The 17,837-nt window shown below is 42.7% G+C and overlaps 2 protein-coding genes across 4 annotated transcripts in view; one reads left to right on the top strand and one right to left on the bottom strand.

Moving 5' to 3' along the window:
• Positions 1-4,198: 4,198 nt before the first annotated feature.
• rwdd2b (RWD domain containing 2B) lies at positions 4,199-16,088 on the bottom strand. 2 transcript variants are annotated; one of them, XM_038802374.1, is made up of 5 exons: positions 13,989-14,164; positions 13,192-13,429; positions 13,011-13,078; positions 11,204-11,566; positions 4,199-5,033 (listed from the first exon to the last, which is right to left on the bottom strand). In XM_038802374.1, exons 2-5 carry the CDS (start codon positions 13,381-13,383, stop codon positions 4,781-4,783), a joined length of 876 nt encoding a protein of 291 aa, XP_038658302.1. In that variant the 5' UTR covers positions 13,384-13,429; positions 13,989-14,164; the 3' UTR covers positions 4,199-4,780. The 2 variants fall into 2 exon arrangements, with proteins under 2 accessions (XP_038658302.1, XP_038658301.1); XM_038802373.1 differs by lacking the exon at positions 13,989-14,164 and adding an exon at positions 15,912-16,088 and having other exon boundaries at positions 4,309-5,033.
• The window catches only part of usp16 (ubiquitin specific peptidase 16), a 58,645-nt gene continuing 56,803 nt past the window's right edge, over positions 15,996-17,837 (top strand). Inside the window, exon 1 of one of the 2 annotated variants that reach the window (XM_038802370.1) lies at positions 15,996-16,107. The gene's annotated coding sequence lies outside the window, so the exon portion shown is untranslated. The remainder of the gene's footprint in view (positions 16,108-17,837) is intronic. The other variant, XM_038802371.1, reaches the window with a different exon arrangement.

Below are 17,837 nucleotides of genomic sequence, written 5' to 3'. Positions count from 1 at the left end.
CATAGGGGGAGGTGAAGGCTTCAGTTTGGTCTCCGATATGGGGGAACCACCGGTTTGTACCAGTGAGGATGGACGGGGAGTTTTTGAGCTGGCACAGGGCGGGTATCAGGCGGCTAGGGGACCTCTTTCTCGATGGGAAGTTTGCGAACTTAGAGGAGTTGGAGGGGACGTTCGGTCTTCCCCCAGGGAACACCTTCAGGTATATGCAGATTAGGGCGTTTGTTAGGCGGCAGGTGGCGGAGTTTCCACTGTTGCCGCCAAGGGGGGTTCAGGACAGGGTGCTTTCGGGGACGTGGGTTGGCGAGGGGACGATCTCGGCAATCTACCAAGTGGTGCAGGAGGGGGAGGAGGCCTCGGTGGAAGAGCTGAAAGAGAAGTGGGAGGAGGAGCTGGGAGAGGAGATCGATGAGGGGATGTGGGCGGATGCTTTGGGGATGGTGAATTCCTCCTCCTCTTGCGCCGCACGGCATAGTTTAATCCAACTAAAGGTGCTGCATAGGGCGCATATGACTGGGACCAGGCTGAGCCGGTTCTTTGGGGGAGAAGACAGGTGAGGCAGGTGTTCGGGGAGCCCAGCAAACCACACCCACATGTTCTGGGTGTGTCCTGCGTTGGAGGGCTTTTGGAGGGGTATTGCGGGGACCCTGTCAAGGGTGGTTGGCTCCAGGGTGGGGCCGGGCTGGGGGCTCGCAATTTTCGGGGTAGCATCGGAGCCGGGAGTGCAGGAGGCGAAAGAGCCGGGATCCTGGCCTTTGCGTCCCTGGTAGCCCGGCGCAGGATTCTTTTGCAGTGGAGGGATGCGAAGCCCCCGAGAGCGGAATCCTGGGTCAATGACCTGGCCAGGTTCATTAAACTGGAGAGGGTTATGTTTGCCCCGAGGGGGTCGGTACAAGGGTTCTTCCGGCGGTGGCAGCCATTTCTAGGCTTCCTGGCGGAGCATTAGAGGGTGGTCAACTTCAGCAGCAACCCGGGGTGGGGGAGGGGCTACGTGTTTGCTATGGGGGTGTGGGTTCATGGTTTTATGCTCTTTTGTTTTGTTAATTTATTGCTTTTGTATTGGGGGGGGGTTACTGTTTCTCTTTGTTGTGTTGATTAAAATTTGTTGAAAATTTGAATAAAAGTTTTTTTTAAAAACTATCTTAGTCTGTTAATGATTCATTCCACGGGCACCTCTTCTGAGCTCAAATGCCCAAATACCTCCATCTTTTCTCAAAAATCAGCTGTTTAACACTTGGGAGAAACCATGTGGTTCTTCTCTGCACTGCCTCCAATGTGCTGAAAGTGTTATGACATGGTGACCAGAAAGTGGATGCAGTTCTCTGAAGTGTGATCTGCCTGGAAAGCTAAAAATTTGAGCACTAGCTTTGGCCAAGTCATCCAACATTCGGTTGCCTTTGTTGGTAACTTGCTCTGCATTGCTTGGACATGCAGAGTCTCATTTTGCTTTAGTTTTAACTATTTCAACACCATTCCTGGAGAATGTGCTTTGTTTTATTTTTGTTCCTATGTGTAACATTTTACGTTTGTCTGCATTAAAATTAATTAGCCATTTTTAATGCCGATTTACAATTCTGTCCAAATACATTCTGTAATTTCTGAGCTGCCATCACAGATTTCACTCCCCCTCCTAGTTTGGTGTATTCTGCAAATTTGACCACTTAATGAGTTTCTGAATCTCGGTCTTTTGTTTAATTTTTAAAATACAGTAATGAGCACTGTACTTCAGCACTTGTGCGCCATTCCAACCCCAACATTAGTCCTCTAACCTGTATCCTTCAGCCATGAGAGATTTTAAAATAAGGCTAATTTCCAATATGTCGGGACTAGTTCACAATGGTTCTATTTATTTTCTGAGTAAAACATCAAGGGTATGTGCCAGTGGACATGCCTCTTCACTAAACTTACATTTTAGTTTATTTTGTTCTATTTTCAGCAAATGTGAGCTGCCCTTTCCTTTCTTTGTAATGAAAACTGGGCATACAGAAAAGGAAATTTTGCTTTTAAATTTTTGAACCACTAGCATAATTCCAATTGAAGTGAGTAGGTTATCATGGTAATAGTAGTCTCAACACAAAATGTTGCATATTTAATCCCTAACTCCTTCCTTCCAGAGTCCATCTATTACTAATATAAAAGGTCTCTGACATGACAAGAGAGCAGAGGAGCACAGTAGCTGAAGAGGAAACCCAGAAATTGCAGGGATGTGATTGTCCTGCTGAATTTAATGGCAGGGCTTCATTATCATTTTTAAAATCCTGTTTCCCACTCAGCAGCTGGACACATTGACAGATTGACGTTTGTCAGCGGAGAGACAGCAGTAGAAGACTGCAGCCAAGGACTGTTCAGACTTCTGTCTCGTGAAAAGTGGTGGGGAGTCAGACTAGCAATTGGGAGTGTGAGGAAGGATAGATCAGGTTTTGAAAGTGGGTAGGGGGAGGTGCATAGGGTCAGCTGATCTCTGGGCAAGAAGCTCTGGATCTCAGTAGATAAGACCAGTGAGAAGGCAGGAGATTTGTGCGAGGCGCAGTGAGCACAGAAGAAACAAAGATTACCAAAATAAGTTACTTCAAGAAGACTAAAATAAACTAATTCAGTATCATTTTTATTCCAAGAAGTATCTATTTAGAAACAGTTAAATCTACAGTCCAGAAAATGCTGGAAATACTCATCAGGTTGGGCAAAAATCTGTGGATGTTAACAGTTAATATTTAAGAAGGTCATTCAGCCCATTGTGTTTTTACAGGCTGAAAAACAAAGAACCATACAGCACAGGAACAAGCTCTTCTGCATTTCCCAAGATCGTAACTCTCGATTCCCATCGTATTCATGTATTTGTCAAGATGCCTCTTGAACGCCGCTATTGTATCTGCTTCCACCACCTCCTCCAGCAGCCGCATACCAGGCACTCACCAGCCTCTGTGTAAAAGACTTGCCTCACACATCTCCTCTAAGTTTTGTCCCTTGCACCTGAAACCTAAGTCCCCTAGTAATTGAGTTTTTCACCCTGTGAAAAGGCATCTGATTAACTACTCTGTCCGTGCCACTCATAATTTTGTAAACCTCTATTAGGTCGCCCTCTCACGTTTCAGTGAAAACAATCTGAGTTTACCCAACCTCTCCTTATAACTAGCATCCTCCAGAGCAGACGACATCCTGCAAACCTCTACTGTACCCGCTCCAAAACCTCCACATCCTTCCGGTAGTATGGTGACCAGAATTGTACACAATAAGAGAAAAAAAGTTAATCCCACTTTCCAGCTCTTCATCTATCGCCCTGTTACGGCAGCTCAAGTGTGTATCCAAATATTGTTAAAATACAATCACAGTTCGAGGATCTGAAGCGTAAGTGGGAGGAGGAGCTTGGGGGAGAGATGGAGGACGGCTTATGGGCGGACGCGTTGAGCAGAGTTAACGTGACCGCAACATGCACAAAGCTCAGCTTGATCCAATTCAAGGTGGTACACCAGGCCCATATGACAGTGGCCCGGATGAGCAGATTCTTTGGGGTGGAAGACAGGTGTGTAAAATGTGCGGGTGGACCAGCGAACCATGTCCACATGTTCTGGGCGTGTCCAAACCTTAGGGGATATTGGCAGGGGTTTGCGGACGTCATGTCCAGAGTACTGAAAACAAGGGTGGCAATGAGTCCAGAGGTGGCGATTTTTGGGGTGTCGGAAGATCCGGAGTCCAGGAGGAGAAAGAGGCAGATGTTCTGGCCTTTGCCTCTCTGGTAGCCCAGAAACGGATATTATTAGCTTGGAGAGACTCAAAGCCCCCGAAGTTGGAGGCCTGGTTAACTAACATGGCGAGCTTTCTCGGCCTGGAGAAGATTAAGTTCACCTCGAGGGTCAGTGTTAGGGTTCGCCCGGAGGTGGCAACCATTCATCGACTTCTTTGCGGAGAATTAATTGTCAACAAGCGTAGAATAGGGGGTTAAATAGGCGGGTCTTGGAGGCACAGGTGTCGGTGTTTGCACTATGTTTATTGTTCTTTGTACACTGTTTTTATACTGTTGTTGCTTGTAATGCCAAAAATACCTCATTAAAATTGTTTGTTAAAAAACATACAATCACAGTTTATCAATCTATAGAGTCTCGAAGTGGCTTTGAAAAATGGCCCATAAATTGATTTGTTGATTATTTTATTTCAGAGTAGCAGTGTCAAGTTTCTTCATAACCTAGACACGTGTTCTGGGTGATGAAATGAAAGAGCTTTTTTATGATTGTAGCTTTTCTTCTAATTGTTACCATTCAAAATATTATTGTCATTTCAATGGCAGTTAATTGAAAATAAAACTGAAAAAAGGTATTGAGAATCATCACAGTTCACTCATTTAATTCTGCTTTTAAGGAGTTTTCTTTGGTAGGAACCACATTTTGTGTTTTTTAATCCATCTAACCTTTCTGGCATTGATTCATTAACTACACATCTATTATCGCCATTGCTCGATACGTCTGACCATAGGAGACTAAGGATTACAATCAGAAGATTGCTAAATTGATACAAGACAAATAAAAGCAACATATAAAGTCAGTAAGATTGAGATTCCTAGGTGAACAAAGCAGATTTTTCTTTTAAAAAGTTATTCAGCCAGCACAAACATGGGCCAAATTCTCCCTTCTATACCATAACTATTCTATGATTCAATAACTAGGATTTTTAATAAATCTAATTAGATTTCTAATTTCTGTAGCTAGTTACAACGCTGGAGTGTTATATTGTATTGTATTTGAACATTGTTTTCCTGTTACAAAAAAAATGATAATGAACACAAAATAAGTTAAGAAGTTTTTCCTTCAACACCAAAATACAATTGAAAAATGTCTCCACATTCCCTTTCATTTAAGAATTGGTACAGCTGCCCCAGATCCATATGATTTCCCTTGGTACCACGGACATCAAATATTTTTTCTTCAAAGTCTGTAAACTTCCGAAACATTTGTATTGCAGCATCCACACCAATGTTTGTAATGTCCAACATAACATCCTCTCTGTGGCGGATTAGAATCCTTTTCCAGGTTAACCGTTTTGCTCTGTAAGGAGATGGAAATATGTTATGGAAGAGGTGGTGCAATGAGTTGGTGCCTATGATGACCACACCACCCAGTGTTAGACATATCATTCTGGAAATGCATCCAAGTTTAGGTCAGGAACTATGCTCTTCAACTCAGTGAACTTAATCAAACACTATTTGTCTTTACCAAATCCTTGCTGAGATTCAATATTAGCCCCTAGTTTTCCAAGTGCTGAATTAAAGTCTCTAAAATGTTGGCCACCACTGCTATTGTGCTGTCTTGCCCTGTATTGGCAGATTTATGCCTCAGCCATTTTTGTTTGAATAGGACTGTAACATTTACAATTCTCCAGTCCTCTGGCATCAGCCCTTGTATCTAAGGAGGATTAGAAGATTGTGGATAGTGTCTCCACAATTTCCACCTATACTTCCCTCAGTAAAGTAGGATATATTCCGCCTGGACTTTTCTACTCTGCAGTGTCATAACCTGACAGGGCCTATTACCCTGTCTTAGGTATTTTAAATTTAAAAATTGGGCACTTCAAATCAAGCCACAACCACTCCAGCACAAAGCCCCATGGGAATTCTAATGGGCCAAGTTTGAATACATGGAAATCAGACAGGCTGCTAGGACATGTCCGGACCTGCCCTGTCAATCGACCATCAAGAGATAATCGATCCGATTGGTATGAACCGATCTATTGTTTAAAGCCCAGAACGAGCCAGACTCTCGGGCATCTAGAGTTCCCGCTGTCACCTTATTTGGTGAGGACATATGCGCAAATAACGCCACCAGAGATGGACACCTGGGCTTGACCCAGGTGCCCTGTCAACCGGGCATCAATCACATCATTGGATACTGGAACCCCATTAGCAGAAGGCCACGGGAAGTAACAAAAGGATGTGAAGTCAAGGGGGATAAAAAATAGGCATTCTGGACACCTCAGGAGCGAAGACTTGATGTGGAAGATGACCTTGACAGACCAGAACATAGATGGAAAGATGAAGAAACTACCTTTGTGACGATGGACCAGAGGGACTCATGGATGCCATCAACAGTCCTACCAAGCCATCTATGCGGGTAGTATAAACTAATCTTGGGTACCTCAAGGAAATATTTTGTAGGTGATATACGGGTTATTGTGTTAAATAGAGTGTGTGAATTTATATCTATGTTTGTACTTTGTTCTCCTTGGTATTAAAGGACACCTAGGTAAAACATTTAAGTAAATAAACTGATTGAAAGTATCTGAATTAGATTGATACAACAGCGGATTGTCAACCTTTCAAGTACCTCTTTTAGCCGATCCATTATCACTACAGGTATTACCTTTCCCTTTGCTGCCACATTGTCAACTTCCTCTTTTTGAGGGAAATACTTAATAAGTCATTTAGTACCTAAACTGCACCTTAAATAATTAGCATCCCAAGTCACTGCAGAGGAGCACTTTAACACAAAATATGACATCAAGACACATAAGGACATATTAAGTCAAATGATTAAAAGCTCAGCCAAAAGTAGGCTTTGAGGGCAGCATGGTGGCACAGTGGTTAGCATTGTTGCCTCATGGTGCCGAGGTCCCAGGTTCGATGCCGGCTCTGGGTCACTGTCCATGTGGAGTTTGCACATTCTCCCCGTGTTTGCGTGGGTTTCACCCCCAAAACCCAACGATGTGCAGGATAGGTGGATTGGCCTCAATAAATTGCCCTTAATTGGAAAGAATGAATTGGGAACTCTAAATTTTTTTTTAAAGTAGGCCTCGAGCAGCATCTTTAGGAGTAAAGTGAAGTAAAGAGGTGACAGAATATTACAGCGCAGTAAAGGCCCTTCGGCCCTCGATGTTGTGCCGACCTGTGAAACCAATCTAAAGTCCATCTACACTATTACATTATCATCCATATGTTTATCCAATGTCCATTTAAATGCCCTTAATGTTGACGAGCCCACTACTGTTGCAGGCAGGGCATTCCATGCCCTTAATACTCTCTGAGTAAAGAACCTACCTCTGACATCTGTCCTATATCTATCTCCCCTCAATTTAAAGCTATGTCCCCTCGTGCTAGCCATCACCATCCGAGGAAAAAGGCTCTCACAGTCCACCCTATCTAATCCTCTGATCATCTTGTATGCCTCTATTAAGTTACCTCTTAACCTTCTTCTTTCTAACAAAAACAGCCTCAAGTCCCTCAGCCTTTCCTCATAAGATCTTCCCTCCATACCAGGCAACATCCTGGTAAATCTCATCTGCACCCTGTCCAATGCTTCCACATCCTTTCCATAATGCGGCGACTAGAACTGCACGCAATGCTCCAAATGCAGCCGCACCAGAGTTTTGTACAGCTGCAACATGACCTCATGGCTCCGAAACTCAAATCCTCTGCCAATAAAAGCTAACACACCGTACGCCTTCTTAACAACCCTATCAACCTGGGTGGCAACTTTCAGGGATCTATGTACATGGACACCGAGATCTCTCTGCTCATCCACACTACCAAGAATCCTACCATTAGCCCAGTATTCTGTATTCCTGTTACTCCTTCCGAAATGAATCACCTCACACATTAAACTCCATTTGCCACCTCTCAGAGTCTAGGAAGGATACAAAGAACAATACAGCACAGGAACAGGCCCTTCAGCCCTCCAAGCTTGCGCCAACCATGGTATTTGCCTAAACTAAAACCGTCTGCACTCAAGAGTCTGTAACCTTCCATTCCCACACTATTCATATATTTGTCTAGATGTCCCTTAAATGCCACTATCGTACCTGCTCCCACCACCTCCCCAGGCAGCATGTTCCATATATTTACCACCCTCTGTGTAAAAAACTCGCCTCGCACATCTGTTCTAAACTTTTGCCCACGCACTTTAAACCTATGTCCCCCAGCACTTGACTCTCCTATCCTAGGAAAGAGCATCTGACTATCCACTCTATCCATGCCACTCAATATTGTAGACCTCCATCAGGTTGCCTCTCAACCTTTGTCGTTCCTGTGAAAAGCTATCATAGCTAATGCCCTCCATACCAGGCAACAACTTAGTAAAACGCTTCTGTACCCTCTTGTAGCCATCTAAGATGGTCACCTGCAAAGGACCATGGGAATTATGGCCAACCCAGGACTCAGACAGATACAGAGCCTATGTGTATTTGAAACACAGGTCACCAAGCCTGATCGAAACCCCCGCTCGTTTACATTTCAATGGCCCATTTTCCCAGGACAATAGAACTACAATCAAGAAACCATTACAGCGACAGACTGATCGGCGCCACTCCCTTTACTCGGAGAGCCCAACTGCCAAGGTCAATGACCACTAAGGACCCGCCCAGCCACCCGCCCTTTTATTGGCCGAAATCGAAGACAGTGTTCAGAGCCCTGTCAAATTGTTGGGTCCAAGGTTAAGGACTGCCCCAAAGAGTGCGAAATCCCAGAGGGATAAAAGAGAGCACAGCCATTTGTTCTGTCTCTTTTGGATCCGGCCTGTGCCAGCCTGACTGTAGCAGGAACAGCCAGCCAAGTTCAAGACCAACGATCGCTACCTGACGGATGAGCCCAGCAGAGACAGGGCCACTTTCTTCAAACCAGCCAAGTGAAATTCAGATAAAGGCCATATCCATTTGCACAGTGCCGGTCACCCTGAAGTTAAGTATAGGTTATTGTAGCTGATAGGTGTAGTTTAACTCGTAGTAGATATTGTGTTTGCATGTCGAGGTAACTCTTGTGTATGTAAATAAACCATCTTTTGAACTAACTAACTGGTTGTATGGTCATTTGATCGATACAAGGAAGGCTTGTGGTTCACCAACATTATCATTAATATTAGCAACAGTATTGGCGACGCTGTTGGGATTGAAAACGAGCAACACTCTCTAAAGCATCCACATCCTTCTGGTAATGTGGCGACCAGAATTGTACACAATATTCCAAATGAAGCCTAACTAAGGTCCTGTACAGCTGCAACATGACTTGCCAATTTTTATATTTAATGCCCCGACTGATGAAGGCCAGCATGCCGCATGCCTTCTTGACCACATTATGCACATGCGTTGCCACTTTCAGTGATCGGTGGACATGCATGCCCAGTTCTCTCTGCCAGTCAGTACTCGCAAGAGTTCTACTATTTATTGTGTAATTCCTACACGCATTGGACCTTCCAAAGTGCATTATCTCACACTTGTTCGGATTAAACTCCACCTGCCATTTCTCTGCCCAAGACACCAACCAGTTTATATCCTGCTCTATCCTCTGACAATCCGCAACTCCACCAATTTGTGTGTCGTCTACAAACGTACTAATCAGAGCAGCTACATTTTCTTCCAAATTATTTATATACACCACAAACAACAAAGGCCCCAGGACTGCTCGTCACAGCCTTCCATTCACGAAAGCACCCTTCTACTGCTACCCGCTTTTCTGTGCCCAAGCCAGTTCTGTATCCAACTCTCCTCTGATCCCATGTGACTTCACCTTTTGTACTAGTCTACCATGAGTCTACCTTGTCAAAGGCTCCACAGCTTGGGTTTAGGTAACTGAAAGCCTGGCTACCAAATGTGGAGTGATTTGGGATGCACAAGAGGCTATAATCAGAAGAACATAAATATCTGACAGTGTTGTTGGGTTGGATGAGATCAACAGATAAAGTGAAGGTCGAGGCCATGGATGGATCTGAAAATAACACTGATAATTTTAAAATCAAAGCATGCTTGACTAGGAGCCAATGTAGATCAGCAAGCACAAGTATGATAGGTGAACGGGACTTGCTGCAAGCTAGGACATGGGCAGCAGAGTTTTGGATGACCTCAAGTATACAGAGAGTAGACGATGGAAGACATGCGAGGAATGTAATGGAATAGCCACCTTCTCAGTTAACAATGCTAAGGATGAGACATTTCAGCAGCAAATGAGCTGAGATGGGTGCTAAGTCTTGTGATGTTAGGTGTATATAGGTAGTCTTAGTGATGGCTTGAAGATGTGGTTGGATGGTCACCATGAGGTCCAATATAACACCAAGATTGCTAATGGACTGTAGTCTCAGACTGTTGTCATGGCGAGGAACGGAGGTGGTGGTTACGAAATGGAGTTTGGAGCGAGTCCAAAAACAATGGCTTCAGTCTTTCCGGTGTTTAATTGCAAGACATTTCTGCACACCTGGTAGTGAATGCAGATTATCAGATAATTTACCAACAGTGGAGTAATGAAGAGAGGTGGTGATGAGGTAGAGCTTGGTGTCCTCAATGAACATGTGAAAACTAATACTGTGCTTTTGGATGACGTTACCGAGGGCAATGTGGAGATGAGAAATAAAGGGTGCCAAGACTAAATACTTTGCTACCAGAGGTAACAGTGCAGGAATGGGAAGAAAAGTCATTGCAAGTGATTCAAAGGCTAAGATTAGACAGATAACAATGGATCCAAGTGAGAGCAATCCCATCCAGCTGGACAACTGTGGAGAGGCATTAAAGGAGGATGGTGCGGTCAACTATGTCAAAGGCTGCAAAAACAATGAGGAATAGTATACTTTTTCCACAGTGGCTTAGGATGTCATTGTGACTTTAATAGTCATTTCAGTACTGTGGCAAGGATGGAAACCAGATTGGAAGGATTCAACATGGAGTTTATGGAAAGGTGGGCATGGATTTAGGTGATAACAACACGTTCGAGGGTTTTGTAGAGGAAAGGAAGGTTGACAATGGGTCGGTAGTTCACAAGGAAAATTAGGTCAAGGATTTTTTTTATGAGGAGAAGGGTGATAAGCGTAGATTTAAAGGAGAGGGACAACATCTGAAGAGAGAACGATTAACAATATCAGCTAATATGGGAGATGAGGAGGGGGAAGTTGAGTAGTCAGCATATTCTTGGGAAGGGGTTGAGGGACTTTGGAGAGGGCAGAGAGGAGATAGGGATGCAAATTAATCGCTAGGGCATATTAATGATATGTGTCTTGTGGGGGTACAATAAAAACCAAAGGAACTATAGCAAATAGAATCCAAATTGAAAATCTGTTAACATAAACCATGGTTGTGTAAGAGGGAGATGCAAATCTCTTGGAACTCAGGAGTGGCAAAATTAAAAATTACAATTCTGTTCCCTAAAACCATGATGAGGAATATAAATTCATATTTTATCCTGTGCTCTGTTGCGTTTCTTGATGGTACTTTTTCTGATTAAACCAATAATGTACCAAAGTCAAACCTTGTCCAGTATTCTTCACATGCACTCTGTGGCCCTTCCACACAAACCACTCCAGGTTTGCCAGGCATACTGAACCCAGTAAGTGAAAGCTCTTTTGCCCATTCTAGAATATTTTTTCTCTTTTCTTTGTTATAGATGTGATGGCTGTAGATCCAGAGTCGGGTACAAATTACATCTTTGGTTCTGTTAGCAGGTTGTCTCTTTTCAATTGGAATAGTTTCTTTGCTCATGTATGCTGCAGCATGGTCCTTGATCCACTCAATTGCATTCAACACACATATCTCACCACAACAGTTCTCTTGTAGATACTCATGAAGGTCCATATTTAATTGTGCTTGCTGTGTTCTGTATATAGAATCAGATCTGGAAAGTAGAATGTCAGTTATTTTAAACTGGAATTTACAGCAGGTGTACACAGAAAAATCAACTGAATGTATTCTTTCAACTCAACTCTGAGGAATTATGTTCCTTTCTAATACAAAACTTTTTCCATAATTATAGAAAATGCTGAAATACCCAGCAGGTATAACAACATTTGGAAAGACATTGGATGAACAGCTTGGATGCAGCCACTTTAACAAAACTTATGTAATTACGTTCAAAATGTTTATCCCAAGAATCCCTACAGTGCAGAAGGAGGAAATTCAGCCCATTGTATCTGCATCAACTTTTTGAAAGAGCACCCTACAAAGATCCCACTCCCCCATCCTATCTGCGTAACCTCACATTACTTTCACATCTTTGGACAATAAGGGGCAATTTTAGCAGAGCCAATCCACCTAACCTGCACATCTTTGGATTGTGGGAGGAAACCGGAGCACCCGGAGGAAACCCATGCAGACATGGGGAGAATGTACAAAGTCCACACAGTCTCTGTTTTGGGTTTCCAGATGCTGACAGAATCATTAATTTTTCATCATTCTCAGTATTATTTCCGTGTGCAGCTTTTTTGTTTTGAATTTGTCCTGGGTTTTACTGGTTTTCCTTGATAACAAAACAATTAATACTGTACAGTGGAAAACTACAACTCCAAGAAATCAAAAAGGCAGATCTGGAGAGATTCTTGGAATGGCAGCCATCAACATTTTGCTCTAAGTGGAATCCAGTGAACCTGTCCCAAGGAGGACTTCATTGTCGACCTACGCAGGTTTATTATGCTGCAGCCTTGTCTGCAAAACCTCGACCAAGATCAACCCTTTAAGGAAAAGAGGGAGTTTCAGCTACTGAAACATTGACAATATACACGTCCAATACATGAATTAAGCACAAAATTCTGAACCTATCCCACTCACCTCGCGTGTCAACATTTCCTTTCCCATCACACAGTATGATAGTTATTGCTTCTCAATACAGACTACACACATGCACATTAAAGCTGTTGTTGTTCTGGAATTTTCCAACAATCCTATTAACCTGAATATTTTAAGCATCTTTTCCCAGAGAGGGTATTCTTTTGAAAGCAGGCCACTCATGTATTTATACACAGCTTCGAGCTGCCTCTTAACAATATTCACAATTTGCTTAACCAAGGTATAGGAAGTTACAAGAAGAGAGCAGAGAAAAGAAGAAACAAATTCAATTGTGAAACTTCAACTGTTCCTCACCAAAAATAGCTTGTCTTGTGAATTATAGCAACCCAAATGTTTGACACTAGAAACTGAAGATTCAATTTCTAGTTATACCAATATAATTTGAATACGCTTTGTTTAAATTGTTTCTTTTCTACCAGCTAGTTAGAACGATAACTTTACTTTTTTGAAAATAATCTATTGCACAAATCTGCCGTAAGGACATACATATACTTTACCTTGTTGATATTTCTGGTACCACTTCTGGATAATTTGGAGGAAAGGCACAAGATAAAACACAAACTTCCTGCAACAAAAGAAGTAATTCCATTGGAGCAAAGGATATTACTTTTCATGTACAATTCTTCAAAACAGCCAAAAAGATGTACATTACATAAGCATTTTTAATGTGGCACTGACATTACGAACATCCAGCTGGAGGTGTACAGTGAACTGCAGTCTTGAAGTTGGTGGGTTCAGTATCTTTCCTTGCGCGTACTCGCCGAGATCTGCGAAAGCCAACTGATCATCCACCAGAAGCTCATTAGGAAACATACTGAATAGAAGCTCCAGTTCAGATATTTGGGCCTCAGCATTAGCAGGACTGGTCATTTTTTAAAGAATGGCTCCTAAAGGTATGATGATCCAATGAGAAAACCTAAAGAAAAGGAAAGATAGGATTCTGCATATCAAATACCAAATGCATAAAAACAGCATTTTTTACATTTCCTGAAGGAAAATTCACTATAGAATCAGCATGGAAATGTCCATGAATGGGGCTTCCTCATTCCTGGTGGTGAATGCATGCAAGTAAATGATAGGCAAATTATATAAAATGAAATACAATATTACAACCTGTTATTGCACTCATCTGAAACATATTCTAAACCATATCTACCCCGTTATCGAAAACAAACTGTCAATTTAACTAACTTGCAGGCTCCCAAGCAGTATCAGGTGCAAATTCAATATCATTACTGATCTAATTTGTAACGTCCGTGTCCTAATGTTTCTCCATGCAAGCTCTTCCTCCTTTGCCTCCAGACCCATATGCATCCAGTTTCAAATGTCAAGATGTTTCAGTGTCCACACCAAAAGTCACCAGGTACAAACATTAATCACCAAGACTAATGGAAAGCTGGTCTTTATCTCAAAAGGGTTAGAATTGCTAAGTGAGTAATTGGTGCTTTGGTTTTAGAACTTTCACCAAAACCCACCTGGAGTACTGTGTTCAGTTTTGCACGCTGAACCTCAGGTTGTGGAGGACTACAGTGTAGATTCACCAGAATTATGCCAGGGCTTAAAGGGTTCAATTATTAGGCCAAGTTTCATAAATGCGTCTTGTATTTCCTTCCATTTAAAAAGGTTGATGGATGATTCATCAAATATTTATTTATTTATTTTTTTTAAATTTAGATTAGCCAATTATTTTTTCCAATTAAGGGGCAATTTAGCGTGGCCAATCCACCTACTCTGCACATTTTTGGGTTGTGGGGGCGAAACCCACGCAGACACGGGGAGAATGTGCAAACTCCACACGGACAGTGACCCAGAGCCGGGATCGAACCTGGGACCTCAGCGCCGTGAGGCGGTTGTGCTAACCACTAGGCCACCGTGCTGCCCATCAAATATTTATAATGATAAAGGGAGATGATAGAGTAGATGCAGTGAAGTTATTCCCTCTGGAAGAAAAATTCAAAAACTCTTCAGTTCTAAAGTTTAAGCTCAAACTTTACAACCATCTCCCAAAAAGGCAAAACAAATGATGTATCTGTCCCATTGTTACACATTTGAGTCTACATAGATACCCTCTTAGTTACGGTAACATAAATTGTTTGAGCATCACATTATTGCAGTTTAATCCTGACAATATTATCAGAATAACTTCTCAGTGTATTCAATGTATTTCTTCTCCATCAACAAGACTGACTGCCTACAGCTCCACATTATCCAACCCTGCTGAAACACTTATCTGTGCTTTTGTTACCTCAAGATCTTCTGGAGGCCTCCATCAGCCCCACATGCTTTTGTGATATACGTACTCCTACTCTGGCTCATTGTGCATCTCTGATTTTAACCAATGTGTCAGAGGAGGCTGTAGCTCACCTGCCTTGATTCTAAGCTCTGGAATTCCCTACCTAAACCTCTCTGCCTCTCTACCAGTCTCTCCTCTAAGACGCTCCTTAAAACCCTGTCTCTTTGACGAGACATTTGTTCATCTGCTGTGGTATCTCCCTTGGTTTTGTTTAAAAATGTTTTTATTGATATTGATTCTGTTAAGTGTCGTGGAACAATTTGCTATATAAATTTAAGTTGTTTTTGGCAGCCAGTAAGATCCAAAGGGTTATTCAGGATTTCTGTTGCTAACCTACTTTTCTGGGCAAAGGGGGAGACTTTTGACTTAATCACAGGTACCTGTTCCAGCAAGGAGCTTCTGCTTGTGGAATGAAAAGTGATTGATTTCATATTAACTGCAGTGAAAGTTTGTTCTAAACTTGGGAAGGTAGTGAATTAAGTCTAAACCTTAGTAAGCTGTTTTAAGAGGTTTTATTATGTCCATTGCTTCAGACAATCCACCTTTCCAAAGTCCATCTGATGGGAATACTGACAAAGTTGCTATTGCTCCTTTTGCAGTTAAACCCAATTGAATACTCAAAATATGTTCCATTTTCTCAGGGGTAACTTCTTCATAAAGTACTTAACGAATTTACAAACACATGCGATAATGTAATTCACATACTGAACTGGGACATAACTTCACTCACAAGAAATATCCCTGTCATTATTCTGGCGCCCACATTTTCTGTATTCTCTGATACCCTCTCAAATTATTTAATTAAGGAGCAAAGCTTGGCCTTTTAGGACACGATACACAGATGTGGACCTGAATGGAGTATTTATGCACAGAAATAAGTGCAACAATCATTTTAAAAAGACCGAGAAAGCTTAACTGGATGAAAAGTATCAATGATCAGCCTATAAGTAAAATTACTCTAATTCGGTGGAAAGGGCTGGTAATATTAAATAAACATAATGCCACTGCCTGTCTACTGCCTTGCAGGTCGGTTACTAGCCTTTTTTTTTCTGGGACAACCATTACACATCACATCGAGAGCACAAATTTCAATGTTGTCCTGTACCTGCTGTCTGTCAGTTGTCCTCCATTTCCGGCCCCCCCCCGTGCCTCTCGGGGTGTGATGAGCTTCTCGGCCACCGTCTCCCCGGCTTGGCCGCGCATGCGTGCTGCTAAACGCCATTGGTGACCTGGAGCCACCTCGCGGCCGCGGCTCCCGGGGGCGGAAAGCAGTCGGTAAGGGGGTCAGTCAGTCCCGGGAGGTAAGGTCGCCTTTAGCAGGACATCAAAGTTCCTATTTAGCTTATTTTACTAAATGTATTTATTCATGTATTTGTAAATCTCAGCTCATTTCGTACTATAACTCTCAGTTATGCCTGCGTTACCTCCAGGCTTGACGAATCCAACACACTACTGGGGTGGCCTTCTGTCTTGCATCGTCCATACAGATGTGCTTGAGTTCATCCAAATCTCTGTTGCCTGTCTTGACTCGCACCAATTCCTCCTGATCTATCATCCCTATGCTCGCTACATTGCAGCTGTCCTATCCGATCAGCGTCTTGATTTTTAAATTCTCATCCTTGTTTCAAAGCCCTCCTCCCTATCTCTAATTCCCCCAGACAGTTTCATAATTCCGTGAGATATCTGTGCTCATCTAATTCTGGCTTCTTGTGCATCTCCTGTTTTCATTGTTCCACCATTGGTGGCCCTACCTTTAGTTGCCTGGGTACCAAGCACTGGAATTCGCTCCGAAGCCTCTCTGCTTGGCTTAAAACACCCATTAAACCGATTTGATTTGATTTGTTGTCACGTGTACCAAGGTACAGTGAAAAGTAGTATTCTGCGTACCCCTTCGTGCAAGTGTTTGTTCACCTGCCCTTTTATCTGCTCATGCAGCTCTCGATCAAATTTTGATAATGCTTCTGTGTCGAACCTTGGAGGTTTTATTATATTTAATGGTGCCAGATGTTTGGCCTAATGTTTAGGTTCAAGACAAGGGTTGTTATGCCCCTCGTTGCCCACAGGCAATTTGGCCTTGTTCAATCATTTATAAAGGATTTGGGGTAATGCTGAACTAAGACGGGTGGTACGGTGGCACAGTGGTGGGGGCTGAGGATCTGGGTTCTATCCCGTCCACGGGTCACTGTTTGTGTGCAGTCTGCACGTTTTCCTCGTGTCTGCGTTGGTTTCCTCCGGGTGCTCTGGTTTCCCTCCACAAATCCCAAAAGTTAAGTAATTTGGACATTCTGAATTCTCCCTTATTGTACCCGAACAGGCACCGGAGTGTGGCGATGAGGGGATTTTCACAGTAACTTCATTGCAGTGTTAATGTAAGCCTACCTGACACAATAAAGGTTATTATTATTTTCACATTGTCCCCGTGTCTGCGTGGGTCTCCCCCCCCCCCCCCCCCCAACCCTAAGATGTGCAGGATAGGTGGATTGGCCACGCTAAAATGTCCCACAGTTGGAAAAATGAACAAAAAATTAAGTTTACCATCAAGGCATGAGATGGATTAGAGCCTTCCTTGTGTGTGGTGTTAAATCAGTTGGCATCCCCCATTAAGTCACATGTTCAAACTAACATGAGTGACTCATTCCTAATGCTTTCCAAATGATTCCCAGGCCTCTTTGTTTTATTATTTTGTAACCTTATCCCCTTTCACAATATAAATTTTGCTTTTTAATTCCCACCTGTAAAGTTCCCATGGCAGAGTTTTGTGGTGGGGAGGAATTATTGTGCGTTTAAGATCCAAAATGTTAGTAGTTGTGCATACAATAAGCCAAATAATTTGAATGCTGGAAATATGAAACTAATAATATGAAAATATTAGAAAACTCTCAGCATGTGGAGCGAGAAACAGTGTTTCGGGTCAGTGACAAGATCGACAACAACTTGTAATTAGAATCAGAGTTTTACAGCTCAGAAAGAAGCCCTTCGGCCCAAACTGTTTGTGCAGGCAATCAACCTCCTAACTATTCTAATCCCATTT

This window comes from Scyliorhinus canicula, chromosome 7, assembly GCF_902713615.1.
Source record: "Scyliorhinus canicula chromosome 7, sScyCan1.1, whole genome shotgun sequence".
Lineage (NCBI taxonomy): Eukaryota > Metazoa > Chordata > Chondrichthyes > Carcharhiniformes > Scyliorhinidae > Scyliorhinus > Scyliorhinus canicula.
This window is presented reverse-complemented; position numbering and strand designations above follow the sequence as displayed.

Coding starts and splice junctions, on each gene's coding strand:
- rwdd2b (XM_038802373.1), bottom strand. CDS start 13,383: ATGACCAGTCCTGCTAATGCTGAGGCCCAAATATCTGAACTGGAGCTT. Junction 13,079..13,191: donor TCCAGCTGGATGTTCGTAAT/GTCAGTGCCACA, acceptor CTTTTGTTGCAG/GAAGTTTGTGTTTTATCTTG. Junction 5,034..11,203: donor TGTGAAGAATACTGGACAAG/GTTTGACTTTGG, acceptor ATCTCCTTACAG/AGCAAAACGGTTAACCTGGA.